Source organism: Patagioenas fasciata, chromosome 4 (assembly GCF_037038585.1).
Source record: "Patagioenas fasciata isolate bPatFas1 chromosome 4, bPatFas1.hap1, whole genome shotgun sequence".
Taxonomy (NCBI): domain Eukaryota; kingdom Metazoa; phylum Chordata; class Aves; order Columbiformes; family Columbidae; genus Patagioenas; species Patagioenas fasciata.
Window position 1 is genome coordinate 61,072,796 of NC_092523.1, and position 23,531 is coordinate 61,096,326.

General features: G+C 39.0%; 1 protein-coding gene across 10 annotated transcripts in view; it reads right to left on the bottom strand.

Moving 5' to 3' along the window:
* The window catches only part of GAB1 (GRB2 associated binding protein 1), a 102,274-nt gene that overhangs the window by 37,707 nt on the left and 41,036 nt on the right, over positions 1–23,531 (bottom strand). For 9 of the 10 annotated variants that reach the window (XM_065836508.2, XM_065836511.2, XM_065836512.2 and 6 more), the window contains exon 2: positions 5,424–5,718. In XM_065836508.2, coding sequence (XP_065692580.1) covers positions 5,424–5,718 — 295 coding nt within the window. Of the gene's footprint in view, positions 1–5,423; positions 5,719–16,226; positions 16,328–23,531 lie in introns of those variants that run through there. The other variant, XM_065836515.2, reaches the window with a different exon arrangement.

The following is a 23,531-nucleotide window of genomic DNA, read 5'->3' on the forward strand; positions in this document are numbered from 1 at the left end:
CACAAAAGGTGTCCAGCAGGAACCTGAGGGAATATTAAGCTAATCACTGATACATATTAGATTCAGTCTTTTCCTCAAGGAAAGAGTAGAATTATCTTCCATATGAATTTTTGTCACATGCAGCTGGTGGCTTAAGATAAAAACCCCAAACAAAAAATTAAGATTCTGACTGCACTCCCAATAGTAAATTACATATTTTTAATATATGCCCTTTTTCCTTACATATTTATAAGGGAAGACAAACTGCTGCAGATTTTCCCTTCTACTCATCATCTCTTGTAGTCACCCAGCCTTTAACCACATCATCAGAGGTCAAAGGTATCTTAGTCTCTGCTGTCTTCTCTTTCTCCTTCACGTAACAAGCAACAATTATCTCAGCTTTGCTTCCCTTTACTCTGCTCTTTAGGCACCAGCTACCACCTCTACCAAACCTACCATGCCTAGTCTTGGGTCCTTCCCTGCTCCTGCTTCTCCTAATTTTATTACTGTTCTGCAATTTTGCCAGATGAAATCTTTTAACTCTGACTCCTTCCTCCTGGGGATACCACCCTCAAAGGAGAAAAAACACACACGCAATCCACACATATGTACGTACATCTCAGTGGCCATTATTCTCCACCTTTGCTTCTTCAAAGCAAGCAACCAGAAAAGCCTCCACAAAAAGAGATACCAAAAAAACTCAGTTTGTAATTAAGTACGTCATCTCTACTGTGCAGTCCTTCCTATCATCACACGCATTAAAACAAGCCAACCCTCTAGACCTAAATGTGTCTAAACTCCTACAGTCCTAAAATTACATTCGGCCCTTTAAAGGCAATTGTGAGACTGATGTGGCCCTTGTGAAAATGAGCTTGACACCCCCTGAAATAGACTGTTTTCACTGCATATCTAAATAAACGCAACAAATTCCCATTTTACTATACCACTCTTGCCTCACTCATACCCACTGAGAACTTTGTTGTAAAGACTTTAAGCTTATTACTCTGTCATTGCACTTCTCTCTACGTTCCTCTAGAGCCTCCCTTCCTTCATTTACAAGCCCAGGCTATTTCTCCTCACTTTGGAGCCTTTTCATGATCAAAGTCCCTAATATCCATCACAGATTATCGAGATGGTGATTTTGATTTGTCAAGCGCACTAGGCTTTATTATCCACTTGTTGAAAGCTGTCAAAGGAGAACATTTTTGCTTTCTTATAGGTAGACCCTTCCTGCAGGAAAGTCACCCTAAACACACAGTGATGGCATGAATTTTGGGGTTGTCCTATGCAGGGACATGAGTTGGACTTGATGATTCTCATGAGTCCCTTCCAACTCAGGACATGGTATGATTCTATGATTCTACCTCCAATGCCCACTATTCCTCTATCAAAGACCTCTTGAAGATTTATTTCAGTAAAGCCAGAGTCCAACAACAGTCCAACAGCTGAAGCTCTAAGACCACTTAACTGTCACAACGGTCAAAACCACCTCATTTGCCTTCACTTCTTCCCATGCCTCCACTCCTGTGCTGACGCCTCTTACTACATGTAGCAAGTTCTGAGTGGCAAAGCCTGTTTTCTGTTCCAGCCCTATGTTACAGGCAGCACAAATGTATCCTGATCTGAAAGGGAGATCCTCTCTGCAGCGCAGCAGCAGTGATGCCTGACCATCCAGTATGAGAGAGCACACAAGGAGTCAGGATCAGAAGCTGGAGTTACATTCACCCTGCCAGTCACTGATACCGCACCCAAGCTATTACCAACCTGCAGTGCATGCATGATTAGAACACGATTTAAAAAGTTATTTGAAAGTAACTTCACTGTTCAAAATGCAGAGGGCACGAGAGGCACATACCAAATAGCATCTGCCTGAGCAGAAATACTGCAAACTTTGAAAGCATTACGTGTAAAGCAAGCTATAGCTCTCGCAAAGCACAGTCCTTACGATGGCAGAAACTACCACGTTAATTATTTTTTTGTAAATGTAACTGTAGATTTCAGCGTCTTGTTCTTCCCTTTTCTTTTTCTTCTGCTTTACTTGGTTATTTCTTCTGGTTTACTTTATTATTGCTATCTTTATTCAAATGAATACATGCAAGTCAAATGTTTGCATATAGTAAGATTATTTCCTCCTTCCCCTGTCCTGCCAAGCATGCAATTCATTAAATTACAGAAACGTGTAGCTGGATCACGTATAAAACATTTATCGCAGATGTCTACTGAATTCGAGGGAAGGGCTTTCACAGCCTATGCTTAAATATCCTTAGAAGGTTTTTCCTTAATAGTTACATTCCTCACAGAAAAAATAAACAAATTACTTATCTCTTCTGATAACAACTGATCCATGTCTTGCTTATCACAGCTTTTTATACTTTGAAAGTCAGGCCTTCCCTCAATATTTTCTTTCTGGGAAAGACAAATCTCTCAACCTTTTTCCTCATTGATTTCTCTTTAAAAAACAAAAAATCCATTTTCTCTGTTTTTACCATTCTTTAAACATTTATCTTCATCCTTCTGGAAGTTCAGGCCACAGTATTACAGCTGAGGTCACCACAGCCGCAGGCACAGAACAGTCATCTCCCATGTCCATTTAGCCTCAGCATCCTAGAAAGCCTCACTGGAGTTCAAGACACAGGCAATACATTTTTGCTTATAGTTACATTTTAACCTCCAAATGACCTATTATATTATGGCCTTACAAAGAAAACACAAACATTAAAAGTGCAGTATGAAACTCAGTGGCCAACCTAAAACCCATACTCATGTGCAGCTCCCTCACCTTTACACATGCATTTTAGAAAGATGCTACAGAAACATCTTACAGTTTCCATTTGAAAACACAAAACATTATCTTAGGAAGGCATACAATGTACCAATAAATTTCTTTACAGAGGTAGGATTATTTAGCTTATTTTAAAAAATTATTTCCTTCATGCTTCTAAGTTGAGCCCCAAATTAGTGTAAGCCCCACCTTAAAAGAAAGTCCCTATAAAAAGCCATATAATATAATTGCAATGCAATCATTACAGATAACACTATACTATGATGCAATCAGAAAGCAGGAGACGCAACAGCTTGTAAAAATAACTAAGGAACATGAATTTAACTACTCCGTCCAAATACAAATGTAACACTGCAGATGTACAAAATGAATGGATTTCATGTGCATCAATCAGTTTCTAACTGGAAGGTCACAATGAAGCATTAGATAGATAGAAATTACTGCCAATACTAATTTTTAAATAAAACACAAACTTATCATCACAGGAATTCCTGAGTCTTCACAGAGTACAGAAGCAGCAGCTCAGACCTGGTCTGAAGGGACCTTTATTTTTTTTTGTCTCTTCACAGTTATGACGAATTCCTTCTTTCTCATTCCTCCCAGTCCAAAACCAAGAACTCCATATTCATTTTCTAATAGCACTAACCACCACCACCTCATCATTTTTCTCTTTGTAAATCCAAGGAGGCAATTGGACTGGGCTTCCAAATGAAGAGCAGAAGGAGCCATAGGCAAGTGGTACCTCCAGTCCTTGGTCAAGTAAAGGGTGCCAATGACAGCCTTCACACAACCAGACCGGTAACAGTCTGGCAAGAGACATTCTGTTCAGCTTCAAAGAGAACCATCTTCCATTTCCACAGACTAAATGGAAGGTTGGTTATTCTCCAATACAGTCTCTTTCTGTTCAGTTCCATATTACAGTAACAGTGCTTTTTGTTGTTTTCAGTGCCTTTGACCTATTCTTTAAATTCTCAAAATAAAATGCAGGCTAACACTGACTTTATAAAGTATGTTTATGAGTTGGTTTTCCATTATTATGAAGATTTACCTCATTAAAACAAGAACTTGGCAATACACACTCAGCAACTGATTTTCCTTTTTTAACTCTTCATCAACACATTGCAGGACACTACTAAACCCATAAAACAGGCAGTACGGTCAGCTCTCAGCTATGTAAAAGTGCTAGGGTAATTCAGACAAAGCTAAAATGCCAAAGACAGAAGATGCAATGAGAACACAATGCAATAGGTTACTGAAACTGACTGAAGCAAAAAAACAGTTTTGGCCCAAACAGCCCGTGAGGGCACTGATAGTTGTCACTGCATTCATAGCACGTTTCATCCTCAGCTCAACAGAAGATGCAACACCAACAGAAAAATAGGGATGAGCAGCTCTCAGCAAGGAAAGGTCTCATGGCTTTGGGGTGACCCTACCTCTCCGTTCAACGAACACACGCTCCTTCGTGGGCTTGCAGACACAAGAGCTGCCAGGTAAACATGTTTTCTCCTTACTCTCCAGATTCCTAGTTTGTCCCCAGAACCCCTGATTTCTGAACATCTCCTGCCCACCTGCCTCCCTCTCTCCCGTACATACGGGGTGCCTGGCAGACACTGAATCACTGCTGAATCACACGGCAATCGCTCTTGAAAACGTGCTGTGGGTGGTCTCGGTTGTGTTCCAGATGTCACAAAAACATGCTGGAACTGTCAAAACAAGCACTCTTCACTGAATTTGCTATTAGGGTGGTAATTCGTAGACAAGTTTTTCGTGACAGAATTTTAATTCAAAACTGGAATAAGGAGAAAGCAAAGTGCCCCTTTGCTGGCAGCAACAATATTTTTCAGTCATTTTTGAAAATTTGGCTGGAGTAACCAAAGCAAGCCTTTTTTTCCTCACCTCTCTAAATCCACAATCATAAAAAACCCCAGGGATTTAATTCTAGCCCCTTCAGTCAGGCATGAGTTATAACCCTCTTATTGCTCCTATTTAATCTTCTCCTGTGACTGTGCACAGAGCTACAGCCAGTCATGCAACCCACTGATCTCCACAAGGAATGCAGGAATAATAAGTAAATAAACAAGGATAGATTCAGGAAAAGCAATGCCCACAAGGTATTTGTACGAATTAAACACAGCACTCTCTTTCCTACGAGCTGCTTTCATACAACGCCTACTTTGGTAGGATTAGAGCTGGATAGTGGAGGACTATGAGTTATTTTTTGTTTGTTATGGCCAGTGGTGGGTTGATTTTTTTTTTTCAAGTTGCAAAGCAGACAGAGAAACGTTAATTCTAGAAACCTGACATTTTGCACTGATTCCTGCTTGCATAACCGTATGTTTCTATACCAAGTAGGATTCCTTTGATGGTTATGATGAACTTCTGTTTTGCACGATTTTACTTAAAAGATTTTTTCCCCATACTCTCAAGACCTAACATCATGTCAAACATAAGAGCATCATCTAAGTTCTATAGCTCACTTAATTTGTAACAAACTCGTAGTATTTCCCTCTGTTTTGCGTAATTTTTTTAGAGTAACAAGAAGTGTCACAACCAATGCATACGAGTTTTAAAACATAATGCCAGCTAAAGACAGCCATCTGATCTTTGAAACATTCTTTGCATGTGGGTATTGTACTTTCTTAGAAAAAACAACAGAACTTACCCTCATCTGTAGGGTTGAACCCACAGATATCACAGATACATCGAACCCACTTATTCATCTCCTCCTCGCTGTCTGCTACCAAATAGAAAACTCTGTCTATAGTGTTGATATCAAAAATATAGCTGTTTTCAAACTCTTTTTTGTTGAATGTTAATCCAGCATCCACTTGTTGACACAAATTTAAGTCAATAATACGGATCGGCTTCTTGGCATGGTCATTTTTGTAGTATTCCAATACATCTGGATCCCCTGTCAAACGGCCGCTGCGAAGCACAAACCATCTCCTCTTCCACGCCTGAAAATTGGAGAGAGAAAAAGAGGAGAAAAATTAGAAGTAGGAAACAGTACTTTCAGGCTGTTTCCTTTTGTGTAAGGTTTCAACCTTGGTTGAACTCAGTAATAATAAGTAGTTCAATTGTAATTTGAAGAGATTACACACCAGTTACCTATATTTGACACAATCTATTTATGTACTCTTACAGCAGTGGACTAGAGGATTAGCGAATCTGTATTTTAAAGTTTATTACTTCTGTATTTGAGCTTTGCTTTTAAGAAGGGACATATAATTAAGTCATTGTTTACAAAATGAGAACAGACAAATCCAGCAAAAAAGAAAAGGAGTGGAGGGGACCAGGAGGGGGGGGTGGGAAGCACGCACACACAAAACAAACTTCTGGAGGAAGCTGACATAGGCATAATAAAATATAACTAATAAAGTATGTATATAAACTATAATAAACTAATAAACTATAACTAATATAGTGTCTTGTTTCCAATATCTGCTGCTTTGGGGTCATGCACTTTAACTCTGACTGTTGCACTGATACTCATTGATAGTGGTCTGCATTTTAAAGGACAGACATTGTTCATCCCATATGCTCACCCTGATGTTAGGGAAACTCTGCACTCAGAACCTCATAATATTTCTACAATAGCACTCATTACAGAAGAAGAGCTGCATTATTTTGAAAAACATTAGAAATGGGTAGAATGACCAAATGTTTTAGTTTAACCACATGCAAACAGTCTCTGTGGAAGGCACATCCACAGAAGAAACAGATTTCCCAGCCGGACACTGTGTTTGTTATACCAACCTTCCTGCCGTTGCAGACAGAAAGCTGGTCAGGGAGAAAAGCACAATCAAAATGCCTCATCTTCCGACTAACCCCCCATGGCCTTTCACTCCCATGGGCCTCCACCACCTGGCGTAATTCCCTCCCAAGATGCTAACTCAAACCAAGAGGCTCGCATACAACTGCCCTGGTGTTACCAACAGCAACCTAACTGCCCCACTTGGCTGCACTTTGGTTCCTCAGCTCTCGCAGCAATACAGCATCCTATGCTATAGGCTTTCTTATATGCACAAATGCCAGTAGAGTGGGCACGACAGAAGAAGTCAGACGTTCTGCCATGGCCCACGAGAAGAGGTGCGCTGTGTTCACAGTTAGAAAGCCTGGACGCAGTGGAGAGCCATCACTGGTTTGTTCATTTGAGTTTTTTACACTTTTTAGCAAACTAGGAGATAAAGATAAATCAATGCAGTCACCACCGCCTGTGACACCCCAGACTCACACCACACCCCGAGGCGTCCTATTTAAAACTGCTGTAGGATATTCAAACAAGGTTGCAAGCGAGTCCTTTGGAAGTCAAAAACCAACAGGAAAAATTAATAATATAAAAGACACACCACCAAACCAAACAGGTGGATGAGCTCTTTTGGTCAGCTCTGGCTGCATGCTAAACAAATAGGAACAAAATCAGCAAGCATGGTCCCAGAAGAGCTCAAGACTTGCGATGTCCTCTACACACTGGGACATAGCTTTGAAAACAAGAGTTTCTTACTACATATTAGGAAAAGATTCAGACCCAGTTTCTTGAGGCACAAGAAAGTTTCCATTTCTTTTTTTCTGGAGATGTTACCTACAAACAAACTAGTGGAGGGAAGACACAAAGGACAAAGAGCAAGAACTGCGCTGCCATCCCATCTTCCAGCTCCGAACCAGCACTGTCAGCTTTACTCCAGAGCCTCACAAAACCCTCATTGTCCTGCGGCTCTGCCTTTCTTGGGTATCAGGCTTAGGAAGCTCTTATGAAAAGATAATGCAGAAAACAGCAGAAAGGGAAAAACACCAAACAGCTTAATTAAAGCTTGTGATCCATTTTCCAACTACCAAGCCTCTGAAAGTTATTTGATCTTAAGATAACTTTCATACTTTACAAAACAAGTATATTTATTGTTGTTGTGAATACAGCATCTCCCTTCAAATGCTGCACTGTGTGAACCAAGCCAAGGTCTCAAGCAACTATTTTCACAGTAGCAATAAGTTTAACTGGGTGAACAGTAAAACACCGAAGACATAACAAATGAAACTCCATCAACTTAGATTTCAAATGTGATTGTCTGCTAGTAGCTCAGCTGATAAGCACTGTTTAACAGCGACCCAAAAACACCAGCAAAGTTTGTTTTGTTTCCTGTTTCCAAATCAAGTGACAAATTTGATGCTGGGATAACAGGAAACTTCGGTATCAGAGGTTCCCTCTCCAGACAAGGTCGATCACAGATAACAGTTACCAACTGAACTGCCAAGACCCTGTTGCTTCAGAAATCAGTTTTATCTTCAAGCTCAGCTTTCAGTCATTCAGATGAAATTTTCAAAGCTGAAGTCAGGAGGAAAGAGATTAGAAGGAAAAGAGCTATTGAGAAGCAAGATCCATTTCGGCTCACGATTCACGTAACCAAAAAAATCTGTACCAACCCAAGCATGCCTTTTCTCAAAGTTTATTTCTAGGATTGTGTCAAGGAGTGAAAAACTCTTAGCAAAGCTGACAATCTCTGTTGAGCATTACAAAGCAAACAGGACTCTTAAAAATCTGAAAAAATCAACCAGCTAAATAGAATTTTCTTTCAGCCCTCCGGGTTACAAAATAGCAGCTATAAAGTACTGCAAACATTGAATTTAGCCTACCAGCACCTGCTACTATTTTTGAAGAGTTTTCACATAGTGCATATGTGAATGTTTATTTCAGTCATATAATGAGTCACACTCACTGAAACTGGCACAGATTATATTCAAAAACAAAAGCAATTCCATAAACTACGCACTAATAAGGCAGATACAAAGGTTCTCTGGATTACAGTACAAAGCACAATTTACCAGCAGAATAAAGCTTAAAGCTAGACAAGCGAACTGACATCAGCACCCTTGCTAATCATAGTACAAAAGAGCCTCTATATTTTGTCAAAGTGCAAAATGAGCCCACATAAATCACTCTTTGTTATTTGAAAATATCTGGGATTCTTAAAGCTTGATCTATTTTTAACATTTCAGTATTTGTCGTCGTAACGAAAGCTGTACACTGCCCCACTGAAGTACATAATACTGTGTTATGTGTGTAAAGAGAAGAGCTGCTTCAGTAATTGCTTTCCAAAAAGAAATCTCTAAAAGAGAGCATGCACACGTGCAAATCCGTATTTATGCAAATATGATTTTTTTTTCTTTTTTTTTTTTTAATCCCTTTGGGCATTCTTGTTTGAAAACTTTGCATTTTCTTTCATAAAGCATGTTACAGACCATACAACTATTTCTCACAATCACAAAAAAAAGTAACTGGTTTAAAGCACGGGAACACTGTAGGTACTAATTATCTGTCACATTAACTGTTGTTATCAGCCATACATTATCAAACACTGGTTTTCTGTGCCAAGAGCCAACTGCACTACATTTGAAAAGTCAAAAAAAAAAAAAACAGCCTGTAGGTTATAGGATTTAAACATTTTGTCGCAATACCAATATAGTTTAATTCTGAAAAGATACTTCAGCAAAGAAAGAGAAGGTGGGGTTTTTAATGGAAGATTTTTTTAAAGAGTTAAAAAAAATATTTTATAAATGTACTAACACCTAGTTACAAAACACTGCATGCAGATCAAATACTTAATTCAGAAGTTCCTTTTAAAAGTGTGGCATGGTAAACACCATGGGACTCGAGTTCACCAAAAGCCTGTGCAGACTTCTAAAATAATCTACTACAAAACAAAGCTTAACGAGGTTTGCTGCTTTTGTTTCAGAGTAAGAAAGGCCTTGTGTGTCCCTCAGCTTGTTTTCTCCTTTGAGCTGCAAAGCATATCAGCTGGTCTAACACAGGACATCACCGCTCCTGCCAAACATTGTCCCGTTTGGATCATGAGACCATCGTATCGTGAGACCATCACAACTATAGAAACAAGCTTGTTTGCTTGTTTTTGAAGTAGTCTAAAATGTGACAAGCTGCTCACCCACAGAGCATCAAATGATCAAAGCAACAGTAGAAATCAGTATTTTTCACAGAGCATTTTCAGTAGGTTACAAAGCAAACCCAAGAAATTGCAACAATTCCTTCTTCCACTCACATATATGCAAACTGCTGATTTAAAGTGAGTGGATCGGCTAAGAAATTGGCAGAAAGCGTTATTTAGAAATGTTTGGTCTTGGTTGTTTTATTTTTTGAAAGACTGTAGCTAAACCTGTATGCAGTGAAGAGGATTTGCAAAATAATCTTACAAGAGGCGTATCTGTTGAAGAACTTGTCAACCACACTTGAGCTATACCCCCCTTCATCTTTACGTTTATGGATTCTTTTTTTTTTTCCCCTGTCACATATATTTGAAATGTACCTCATTCAGCTGCTGGCCATAGTTCAAAGATGCAGGAAATAGGGGATGTATGTGTAAATGGAGAGGGAAAGGAAGGAGGAAGGGGCAGGAAAGAGTTGATAACTTACATGTAAGGGATTTAACTTTTCATTTGGATCCCCTCAAGCTGTTGCTCAAGGGGCCAAAATAATTACCTGAAATGTTTAAATAAAAAGCTTACATATGTTAAATGAGAGACAACTTTTTCTGAACAATTTTTTTACAGTATTTGCTATCATGTGGTGAAATAACTCTGCTTACTGACAAACTGGTCAACTGCCCTTCTCTGGTTTGCTAAGTATTATTACCCATAATCCCCACATCATTTAAAGCTGTTTTTCCTCTTCTAGCACAATTACCACCTTTTTTCTCTTGGGTAGCATCCAGCCAAAAAAAACCTCTCCAAAAATGTTGAGCACTGGGTAAGCCGAAGAGGGTACCACATCCCACTCTGGTCATATCACCAATACATCCTTCCCCCATATATAACCAGTAGACCAAGAAATAAAGTTACAAATTTCAGTCCTTCCTCCTCATCACTCAAGTGTGCAGACATTTAGGCTGAGGCTTTCATCTCAGGACTCCACAGATTACTTTGAAAGGGCAATATTTGGCATCCTCCCGTCCTAGAGGAGTCAACTAAGCCTTGGAATAAAGAAGTGACTTACCCAAGTCAACAGAGAAGGATCCAGAAGAATAGATGATATTTTACAAATACACAACAAAACATTCCTTGCTCTAAGAGAACTTACAAAGTACAAAGAAAAGACGCAGAGCGTGAACCAGAGAGAAGTAGGGGGAAAAGACAAATTACTTCAAAATGCTCTCCTGGGCATTTTTTTTAAGTCCTGATCCTACTGCTGAGGTCTTTTCACTTGTCTGCTGGGAACAAGATTTAATTTTCTTAATGTTTTTTGCTCCGATTTCATCCATCCCTCTCCACTTACTTTTTTCCTAGTATGAAGGTTAAACAACAGTGAAATTGCTACATGTCTTTGACAAACATCATGAAGAAGCATCACAAAGAGAGGCTGAGTATTTCTTCTCCTTTTTGCCTCTGCATTTCTAGTGCCCAGGTGTTCTATTCATCACCATTCTGGCAGTTTCACCAGCTCATGTAGTAGACCTGTGCTCTGTATCCTATCAGAAGTTCAAATGAAATAAAACTAAGTGTTCCTTCACAGTGTGCTTCTTTATAAATCGTGTTTGTGGTGGGCATAGAGCAGGGACAGCTGTCACTGAGGAGCTCCAACCCACAAAGCACAGATTTGGGAGAACTGCCAGCAAGCAGCTACAAGAGGTCACATTCAGTAATGGTGCTTCAAGTAGAGAACTTTACTTTTTCCACCTGCTACTCTTCAGTCTTGCAGAATTAACTCAAACTCAGTGAAATGTCAAAATTTCAGCTGACATTTTTTCCCAATAAATTAACACTTCCATATTTCTACATCGAAATAAATTAAGAGGGTTTTTTTAGAAAGCATTTTTTGGAAAGATCTGAATTTTTTTTGAAGGCCACATCATGAGCACCAGAACTGAAGGATATGCAATTACTAGTTACTTCTGAAAAATCACTCTCATAATACCTACTGGCAACTGCCATTCTCCTCTGCAAAAATAACGCCTTTTGGTGTTGTTTTCTTTTTTCTTTTTTTTTTTTTTTTAACATAAGACAGAACAACCCAACTGAATACAAAAAAAAGCATGTTTAGTATCTTAATTCTAACAGCAGAAATTACATTTCCAAGATCTGACAGTAGTCGAAACATTCTACTCCTAGTAGTGTTAAATACCAAGATGTGTAAACAGATGGCTGCAAAATAAACAAACGTGATACAAGGAAAACACTGGATAAATTTTAACTTTCTTTAAATACTTAAGACTTGTTTTCCAGGAAGCACCATCTTTTCTCACTGAGCAAAATAAGGAAAAAACAGTCTCAGTGGAAGTTTCCACTCTCCTGGCCATCATCCTGATCATCTGTTCCGAATACACACAAGGCCAAAATTTCCTGTTTTCAAACTATTGTCACCATTTTCTAGCCTTGTGCTGCTGATTCTAACTTTAGCTTGTTAAACAAACAAAAGAAAACACTGAAAATACAGCAGAACAATCCTTCCACACACATTTACTGTGAGCACTGCTTCGTAACTGATGGTCCAGCACAGGAGCGAGTCTCCCAGCATTACATCCCTAATTAAAGCATCAAAAATGAGGCAAAATACAATTTGGACAACGCAGCACTAACTTCTGCTTCATTTTGAGAATCTAAAACTGAGTACTTTCACAGTCCTTCCCATTTTACATGGGGGTTCTTGCTTCTCTCCCCTCGCGAAGTCTTACGCCTATTCCCAGTGTGATTGTGCAGCCAGGTCTGTTATCATCTAATTCACATTAAACTGATCCTTATTATGATTGGTAGCACCAGTCACTTCAATAAATCATTATTTTTCTGCAGTATATCAGACATTTTCCAATGGCAAACACAAATTTCTCTCTGCCGTCCTCCTGCACACCAGAGAACTACCATCTTCCTTCACCAAAGGAGAACCGATTCAGAGAGATATACAGAGCAATAAGGCAGATCTCCAGCAGAGCCAGGACCCGAGCCCTCATTTCACCATCTCCAAACCAGGACCAGTGACCAGACCATCCCTCCATCTTTCACATCATTGTATCCACTTCTTATACCTATAAATATTCTGTAATTTCCAATGACTCGCAAACTTACCTTCTCACTTCTGGTTGTTCTGCTTCACACCCCCCACCCTGCGTGGCTAAGGCCTAACTCCAGTTTGGCCAGTAACACCACAGATACTGGCTTTGACATCTCTCACTGCTATACCAGCAATCAAAATACAGCTCTTGTCATGGCCTAACACTTCTTACGGCATAAGGAAAAGTCTATCTCTTGCAGGTACCTGACCCACACATCTACATGGTCTTCGGTTTTCTGCTTTGTTTCTCAGAACGTTCCCAAAATGTGACCTTTTCCCCTCTGATCACCCCCCTTCTCTGGCCTTTCCCATATCCCTCCTGTTTAAAATCATACTGCCAGGACAATCTCCCTTCTCTCATTCTGATCACATCATCTATTTTAAAGTTGTCCATTTACTGACTTGCTTTAGTGCAGTTTTGAGGCTCTTCTCATATTTTTAGGCTTTTTCTTCTTAGGAAAGTCAATGAACTTACTTGACTTGCTCCTTCTTGCAATTCACCCCCTATTGCTTTGCTCTACCACCAATATCACATTTAGTGCATTTTTCTTTCTCTCTGGCATCTCTAATCCTTCTTCAACTTCTGAAGGCTCCCCAAATCAGTAAGAAAGAGCAGGACATCTCCTTCCTTCAGGTTCCTCCTCAAGATTAGCCTCTGTCATAGTATTTACCATCACTCAACCAAACTACAATCTAGCTTTGCATCAGATGGATTTATTTTAAAAGTAATAGCTTTGTGTATTTATCAGACAAAGGTTTGTTTGGTTTTATTTTAGAGTTGCTTCAGCCTTTTCTTCAGTTCTTAATTAAAGTCACTTCCCGCCCTGCAAGTCTTAGTCTAAGAAAACAAAACACTCAGGGTAGGTTCTATTTTTTTTTTTAAGTGTCTGACCATTACTTAGCACAAGGATTCCTGCAGTGCTGGCAAGACCCCCTTAAGAAGACAAAGCCAGAGAAGACTCCAGCCGTGCTGTGTTTGACTTGAGTTCCACTGTCCCGCACTCATGAGTGTATCTTGTGACAAGTCACATCAGAGCAATGCACAGAAAAGTAAAAAAAATTGAGGATTTATAATGATACAATTCATCTAAAGCCGAAAGGTCAAGCCTACACTCTACTGATATCAACCATGGCTTTCTCATTAATAGCCAGGGATGAAATATCTCAGCAGATATTTTTGTCTATTCATTTCTCATTTCCTAGTAGGACAGCCATTTTGTAATAAGGGATGAAAAATCCTCATTCTTCCAGATCACAAGCCAAGTGCTTTTTGTAATATTTTGTACAGATTCAGTTTTCTTTTTTTTTCCTCCCCTCCTTCCTTGCCTTCGTAGATATCTATCTTCAGCATTTGTGAACGGCTTATATACAAGGAAAAAACAAGAGACCAGAGCTATGTAAAAACATGCAATTTCTGATGCTATTTCAAGTCCTCTAAAGTACACTGCAGTTTCAACAAACACACAACACATGCTTCACGGCTTCATGTTTGGGTCACTCGAGCACGCTCATGCTGCAAACAAAACAGAGTTTTCCACAGATGACAGGGGCCAGGCGTTCTGCGTATCAACTCTTCACCAAAATATTCATAGGCTTAAATACCGTGTTTTGTACTCTCCACAAAAGAAAGGGGATTTGAGCTACAGAAGCAGCCACTTCTCCAACTTCAATTGGGAATGATAAATTAAGGGGGATTTAACAATGAATTAAAGAGGGCAGTGCAAGGAAACCCCATAATTTCTATGAATTACCTGCAAACTAAATAGCCTACTAGCTATATCCATAATGAAAGAAGCTCCTACACGTCCATTAACACGCATGTAGAAATCTCTAAAGGAAATGGGACATGTTGACGCTCCATCCTCACTCATTCTTTGGGAGAGCAAGGCTGTACACTAGCTGAAATTTTTGCAAATCAAGTATCTGTAGACTAAAGCAGGAGCCTGAGCCTGTTTCATAAATGAGCCAGCCACTATTACAGCAATGAAAGGACCAACACTTACTCAAGCCACGTTACTCGGGCATTGCAAAGGGAAAGCTAAAGGAAATCTATTGTTCCATCAAGGTATTACAGGGAGAACCAACACTGAACTTTTTAAATGCTGTGAGACATTGCAAGGAATTCCTTAGTCCATGAAGGGGAAGAATTAGGAAGGGTATGTGCAGCATTCACATTTTGGAACAAAAATTATTAGCTTTTCCATTACAAATCATCAGATCTGCAATACGCATGAACCAAGTGTGCAGGCACAGCAGGAAGATTTGCTAAGAACAGTAAAAGCTATGGCAAAAGTAAGCAGTGTGTCCAACATATACATTCTTACTTTCAAAGACTGAGAATAATTAGCAATTAAGTTCAGCAGTTTTTTTCTGAACAAAACTGACCCAAAGAACTCCAGAGAAAAATTAATTTCAATATAAAGAAGCACACAGCCAAAATTATTTGCAAGACATTATGATAGATAAATTGTTTTTACTATGGTAATTAAACTGAGCTTCTATTGTAACAGAAATATTGTTTTTCCAACACTGCAAACAATATACTTTCAGATTCAAATAACTCAATGATAGGAACAAAACAGTTAAATTTAAAAACCAGCTACATCACAGGCCAATAGCAAATTTAACTTCGTACCAGAATACTTATTTAAAATCCTTCAGTATTATTACTTTGAATAGCTTACAAAACACTCCTCTCGCTCTCATCAACTCACACAAAAAAAAGAGTTTCCTATTGTTTCCTGGACTGTAACAGTACTGTTGTGTCACATATTGTTAGATCGACAGCTTTGTAGAATTTAACCATCACAACAAACTAATGTATTTTTTTTTTCCTCCCCACCACAGAACCACCTCCCGAATCCATATTTGCTCTGAAACCAAATCCTCCAAAGGGCTTTGCCAGAACCGCGTTCCAGGGACCCAGCCCCGCGCTCCCCGCTCACCAAACCCAGTGCTCACACCAGGGCTTTGACAGCCAATAAGTTACAGATGGTTCTTGAGTAATGATACAAATACTAAGATAAACTAAGTGTTTTACAGGGCCATATTAACACACCCACGCATGCCCACATACGCCTGTATCGTACTGAAGTGATACATCACAGAGTTTCTATTCACACTCTGTGGCATAATTTTATTTTCTTTTTTCTTTTTCTTTTTTTCTTGAGTTAGCAATACAACTGAACAAACAGGTACAGGTTTAGATTGACGTTTCAGAAACAGAATTCACCCAGTCAGCTTGTAAATCAAAACAAAAGCTACACCTCTTTTTGAATAAAAAACATCTGCCTAGCAAAAAGATAAACATTCTTTAAGGAAGATTCTGTTTACTTAGTCCAATTCATTCACCCTATACCTAAGCTACAAAGCAGAAAAGTAAACAACATCAAGAACAGGGTTTTTTTTCTAGTTTACCTCGTCAAGTCTTCAGAAAATTTAAGCAATGTCCTGGCCATTTCTGTAGTTGTGTCTACCCCAAAATAAGCAAAGCTTTCTTTTTCCTGCCGGCTTCCCACCTCACTCTACACCACCCTATCCTCGTAACCTTTGACCAACAGGAAGCAGACACAATGGACTGAAAATAACAGCAATTGTAAGATTTCAAATGATTTAATACATGAGGGGTGGGCTTAAGATTTGAAAAACTTCCCTTGCTTTGGTTTTTCAACAGTGGCTTAAAAAGCATGTTATCGACACAGACTCTAAACATTTCTTAGATATTAAATCAACGAGACTGAACTGCGAAACATGCTATTAAGAGCGCAGAGGTACAAATTCTTGCATATACTGAGAATCTGCATTTAAGTCAGTCACCAGGCTATTATATACAATGAACTTAATTTTCCAACAGTGTAAACAACAGCAGAAGTTTCTTACAGCATTATCTTTTTTTTCCCAAATATTTTTATCACCTGAGCTTTTAAATCAATAATCAGTATGTATGCCACAGAATGATATGACATTCTGATAAGAAACGTAACCAGCAGTTAGTTTAAACACTGCAGTTAAAGCTATAAACAAATGTGGTGATGGAAAGTCACAGAACAACCTGCTAATAGGAAAACAACCTTTGCTAATTCTAAATAGCCAAGGTGCACTTTGTGGTGTAGAAAGAGGGATCTTTATTCTGTCCTCATGTAACAGCCCAAGCAATAACCCCATAGATATCTTCATTACCAGTGAAAAATTCCTGTGCTTTAAATTGTAATAACATCTTGCCATGAACACTTGAGGGTTACAGATTCCAAAGTCCAGATCGGCAATTAAAGCATTTATTTTCATTAGTTTCAATGGTTTTTTTGGGGTGCACCCCAAGTACAAGCTGATTATTATTTTACAAAGCCACGATCGCATCCTGTCTCTGTCATCCCTCCCCAAAGCCCTCAGGTTCCTCCTTTGCGGTTACCCCACGCCACATACGGCTCACAGTGATAAAAGCAGAATGAACTAACTCAGAATCACCTCTTGTATATACTGTATTTTCTAGAGAAGAGAACAGGGGGGATACAAGTCAGTGTCATTTTTACAGACTTGTCCTGAACACAAGGCAAATAAATCAAAGGTTCTTCCACAATCACAAAAGTTGGTAACATCCTCTGCCTTGTAAACATCGACCGAAATTTCAGGTTAGGAGTACTGCAGTAGAATAGTTACAAGTATGCTGAAATGCAAGGTTGCAATAATGTTCCAACATAATTTTGAGTATATTTGCTACCCTATGCACACACTTTATCAGCCATTCACTGCACCTCTATTGCACATTAAGTCCTGGTTTTAGATGCATTTTAATCATGGAATTACACTAGAAATATTCTTTTATTTGCAGCAGAAGCTCAGGCGTTGCATTTCTCCAGTGTCAGACTGGGTCTAGACCATCAATGCCGTATTTCATGAAGGTCTGCAAGTGCTCAAAGTTAACCACAGAAGTCCCTCGTGATACGGATTTCACTATGGTATCCACAACAACTTCCAAATGCGAGACCTCCATATTGCACATGTGCAAGTTTCCAAGCATTTCAGCAGAAGCCACCACCAGCATGTTAGAATGGCAGCTTGAAACACAAACGGTTCAACAAGGAGAGTTCAAACATGAGGTTCTCTGCAAAGCTGTGTTTTAAGAGTCCCTTGAAACCACTTTGTCTGTTAATAGGATCCTCCTTTTCCCTTCCCCTGTTTTAAGACACAACCTGATGCCATCACACCAAGGAATAACAGAGAAAGGATATCCTGCCTAGATTTTCCATTATACAGATCAAATCATCAATCCAGAGAGGTCTTTGCTTACACATCGGATAAAAAGAAGATGCTTCCAACTGATAAACCCTGAGAGGAAGCAAGGTTGGCTCCATGACTATTTTTAAGTAGCTAAGATTCATACAATGGCCTAAAATTAATGGCCAACCCCAAGGGTCCATGAATCCTTCCTTTAAAAAAAAAAATGCATTAAGGAGTTTGCATACTTGAGGGGGAAAAAAGAAAGCAAAGTAACTAGAAGGCGGCACATATAATCACGTGGAGCGGCTTATTCATGACATGAATTGTGACAGAAGAACTGGTAAGATGTACAACAATGTCAAACCATAATTTTAGAACTGCCGATGTAGTATGATTATATGATGATATAATCATGCTTCTTCCCAGACTCACCTTGAATTAAGTTTGCACACTTAGTTTAAGTAAGTGAAAAGATAGGAAGCTTTATGTCTTTTTGTCTATAAATAAAGCAATTATTTCGACAATTGCTGGGAGAAGTCTTACTTCACAGCTCTTGTCGTTTGGACTAACAGTCTTTTGCCGCAAGCATCACATGACAAAAAGCAAGTAAACACAGAAAAAATAAGAATATCTTTATGTGGCTGTATCATGAACGAAGGAACTTGTTTCTCAGCCCTGATTTCCAAGGCCAGCTACCACAGCTGTGCCACAGCTCCCAGCTGAGCAGCCCCCTGCATCTCACCACCTTACAGACAAAGGGCATTTAGTTTACCAAATGGCCAGTGTTTCACATTTAGCTCAGTTAAAAGCATCCCACATCTAAGGCTTCATCTAAGCATGATAAAATAAGTCATGCTTTGTGCATCTGGACAGCTGAATAGAAACGCTTTCAGTATCATCTAAGGATAAATAATTTAAATGGCATCATTTCAACATTAAATGCACTGAAAATGCAATTCTCCTGCCAGGCATTTATTTGGATAAAGAACAAGATTAGGCAAAAGGCCCTTTAAGATCACCTTTGTAATCAAGGAATCAGTCAGAAACTCAAGACATTTTAAGTATCACCATTCATCCCCACCTTTTAGCGCTAAGAAAGATTTCTTCTCACAAGCATTTATCCTTTTGGAGAGGTTTGGGGTTTTTTTTGCTTGCTGCTCTTTGTAATAACAGGGTCCTTCTAATGAGAGAAGGACGGAAAATTAAAATTGCGTAGAATTTCTGACCTCATCACAAACTATTCCCTTCCTCCTCTGTGCACTACATAAAGAAGTGAACTATTAGCCTGCTGTTTGCTCAGTGCAGTGGGATTGGTCATTTCTTTCTTTGTATCAGATCACATCACAGAATAGAGAAAACATTAAAAATAGATTAAACAACAACAAAATCTATCTTTAAACCACCAACACTGCTATGAGAACTTAAACTCTATCAGATTTTTATTTATTTTGTAGTTTTGAGCAGATTGAAGTGTTACAGTCCCTTTACCTTATCTGGCTCGCAAAGTACTTCACGTTTTTAAGGTTTGCTTTTTGACATGAAAAGCAAGCACTGCATTATCCAACCGCTTTTTACACCTTTTTGTGGGAGTTTCATAACTAGTTTCACTTACTATAAAAATGTTTAATTTTTAACTTGCAGGCAGCAAAGGAACTCGAAAACTAGATGCCTGGTTACTTTATTTATGGGCTCTCTATACATCTAAACAGCATTTACTTTGTTTACTGACTGGAAGCTCTTACTACTGCCAGCACTTCAGGAACAATGTAACTGTGGAAAGGGGAAAACATGTTTTTCTAGATTTTGTTTGTCACCTAACAGAATTACAAGGTACACATGTCCCAGTTTGAAAATATTTTTAATAGCTGGTAATCTCAAATGGACAAAACAACCTACCTCAGCAGGTTCCTTAACTGAACTCATAACTTAACCCTTTTCATTCTGGAGCTACTTAGCAGTAATAATGACTGCCAGATTTGCTGTAACACCAATTATTTTTCAATATCTGTCTCATAATGACACTGAAAAAGTGTATTCTTTTTCTAAATATGACTGTTTTTTAATCCTTGAAATATGAAGAACTTTGGGACAACAGCAAGAGGCACAATATCAGAAAAAAAAAAAAGATGTAATATTTTGCACAAATTTTTCCAACTCTTGAAACAGGTATCACAACACCACCTATATAACCCAGTAAGATTACACAGCAGTGGTCCTGGTGCAGGAGAGGCCACTGTGCTGTGTTTCAAATAGGTGAGATTTGGTAGAGGAGTGCAGTTTTCTTTTACACCCAACATCACATCTCACGCAGGTTTCCTAAGCCTTCACCCTCAGTGCTGAACAGATGTGAGAGACATACTGAGGTTTGCAAGTGGATGGGTCCCCAACTTGCACAGCCAACCACCTACCCCTTCCTCCCAGACCTGAAAGTCCAACAAAAATACAGAAGGAAAAAAAAAAAAAAGAAAGAAATAAAATAGCTACTCTAAGCAACACTCAGCTGACCTTCACATTTGAACACATTGCAGTTGCCCCTGCTGCAAGGCTCTTCCAGATACCTGCAGAGCTGGAGCAGCTTATTCACGACGTGAATTGTGACAGAAGAACTGGTAAGACCAATTACAACAATGTCAAACCATAATTTTAGAAGCTGCTGATGTAGTATGATTATATCATCACTGTCACCGACTGCAAAGACAAGACACCTACTAATATCACATTATTTGTAGTGCTGCAGCCAGCTCCCTATCAGACAGGTGCCACTTCACTGAAACTACTACATGATTTGAGAGCACTTGTTTTTCTTGATAGGCAGGGAGGCCAAAGACTGAGTGATACGGAAACAAATACGCTCTCACTTTTGATAACATGCTAACGTGCCAGAGTGGCAGGAACATCCATACTTACTCTCCATTACCAATTTTTTCATAGCAAATAAAATAGACTTCAGCACATTGGGCAAGCCAACTCAGATTTTTCTAAAGCAAAATTATCACTGCACTGTCAAGATCAGAAGATTTTGAGGACAGGATGATAAAGTGAGAACATTTTAGTATCATTTTAGTTCAAAAACTTACATTGCCTTTTTTTGCTTTTAGAAACTATAATAAACTCTAAAACGTGCGGCCACATGGCACTTTCAGAGTCAAAATACTGCTAGAACAGCTCGCATCAGCTTTTGATGGACACCATCCAAATTGTTCCAATCCAGAGGAAAGTTATTTTGGTGATCAAAGTCACTGACTCAAAATAACACGAACACTTATACCGAAGTCTTGGCAGCTTAACCAAAATACACCAAATCAATCAATTTGTTACTCACTTCATAACCAGTAACTAAGCAAACCAGTCTCAGTTGTGTGCTTTCCACCCCTCATAATTCTGCTCAGGTGCTGCAATAAAAGCACAGGCAAACAATTTAACAGATCAGTATACTACGAATGCCCTCCCCACAGCAGCAGGGAGGGATGATTTTCTGCAATACCACATGCTTGAATTAGACATATAAACTAAACACCTTCTGCCTGAGCAAGGTGATGACAGCATGTGATGCTGCGTGGAGGAAAAGTTACATCTGAACTTCTCTAAGCATTTAAAAGAGGCATTGCATCACACCAACAGAATTGATAAAAATCCCACAGATCATTAAGAGACTTCTCAGTAATTTTATCAGACACAACAGAAATGAGCTGACACCGTAAAGAAGCACATACAAACTACCGCTTTCTCTTTGAGTCACAATATTTAGATTGTTATTTCCAGCTCACGTTAAACAAATTGGTGTTATGATACTATTGTTAGGCTAGATGTATAAACACACTCCTGCACTTTTGGAGGCGGGCCAGCCAGCTCAGCAAACAGATCACAAAAGAAAACAGTGAAGAGGTAGAACATGAGCTGCTGCTTGGGTTCACCCACCGGGCTGTTATGGAGAAGGAGCAGGGGGTGGGAAGGAAGAAAACAGCACAGAACAACAGCGGAGCAAAATATGTTGTGAACACGCTATTTTAAGAAGTGTACATCTCTTAAAAATAAAATTTTAAAAGGCTCAAGAGTTGGCTCATACTCAGCAAAATAACTTCTGAACATTTTGTACAAGGGCAGCATCAAGCAATTTCAATCAGCATGTTTAACTTCAGGCAAAAGAAACACTGGATATATTATCATTAATAGATTTCTTACAGTGAAAGTAAAGGTAGTGCTCAAAGCACAAATCATCAGCAGCAAAATTTTACTCAGCATAGAAGATTGTTTTCATTATGAACAAAGAATAAAGACAAAACATACTTTCTGGGTAGTCCACATCTCCCATTTTGTCTCTAATGATCAGGGCTCAGCCTTAACCTCTCTCTCTTCTGCAACAGCTCAGGCACTTGACAACAAGTCTCCCTTCTACCCAATGTCTCTCTCAAAAATGACATAATACTTTCATATTTTTTTTTTCTCATTTCATCCAGAAGAGAGGTTTTTCAAGACAACTGTTTGGGGGTTTTTTTAACAGTTGTTTACCAGGGCACACAGTCTACAGATACCGAGTTGAAGGAAGTATATATGAACCAACATAGCTTATGGATTTTTCAGATATTACAACCAGCCTATGTAACCAGAAAAAAAGCTGACAACTTTTACATAAGAAAGGCAGAATAACAAATACAGTAATGGATTACTCTCCCTAGCTTACACTCTGTCTTGGTGAACCTGAAGTCACTTAACTGTTCCAACAGCCAAAAGGGCCAAGACATCATCCCTGCAAGTTCATTTTTTACGCGGAGACGACACACAGAAAGGGGAAAATTGCATTAAGTAGTAAAGCCAGTAACTCATTCCCTTTGAAAAGGGTCTTGTGAGAGTTCTCATTTATGATTTTATCTTCTCGGTTCACAGCAGACTCTCTGGAAAGAGTAAGGTGGGTTGCAGACGTACCAACAAAGGAGGTTTCTATTTTCATAATCAAAACACTTGCCTTGTTTCACTGGAAATACTCCTTAATCTTCAATTCTATTCAGAGGAACAGGTCCTTAGCCAGCAAAATCCAGCTGCACACTAAGGCCTTGCTTTGCCCACCAAACAAAAAGTAACTGCAAAGAGGTGCCGTCAACTGAGCACCCCCAGACATCGAAGGCAACGTAAGGACTTGACCAAGGTCTCCAAATAGGAAATCTTGAGATACTTCAAGTCAGCCAGCACACCTGGAGAGCAAGTTAGAATTGAAATGGAACACATTTCCGCACCTATTCATAACATACCGTAATAGTCAAGTAAGTCATTTCAGTCTACTATACAGAAAGATACACTTAACTACACAAAAATAATGCTTTGTGAACTGTTTAAAATCAGAAAAAAACCACACAAAAAACTAATCTGTAATACTCACCGGTTCATTTAGTTTCTTAAGCATTTATTATTTGATGAAATTCAACTTGATTTTGCATATAAATTACTGGTCTGCCTCTTATTTGCATTTACCAATAGCCAGTATAACCTTGATCTCTAAAATCAGTCATA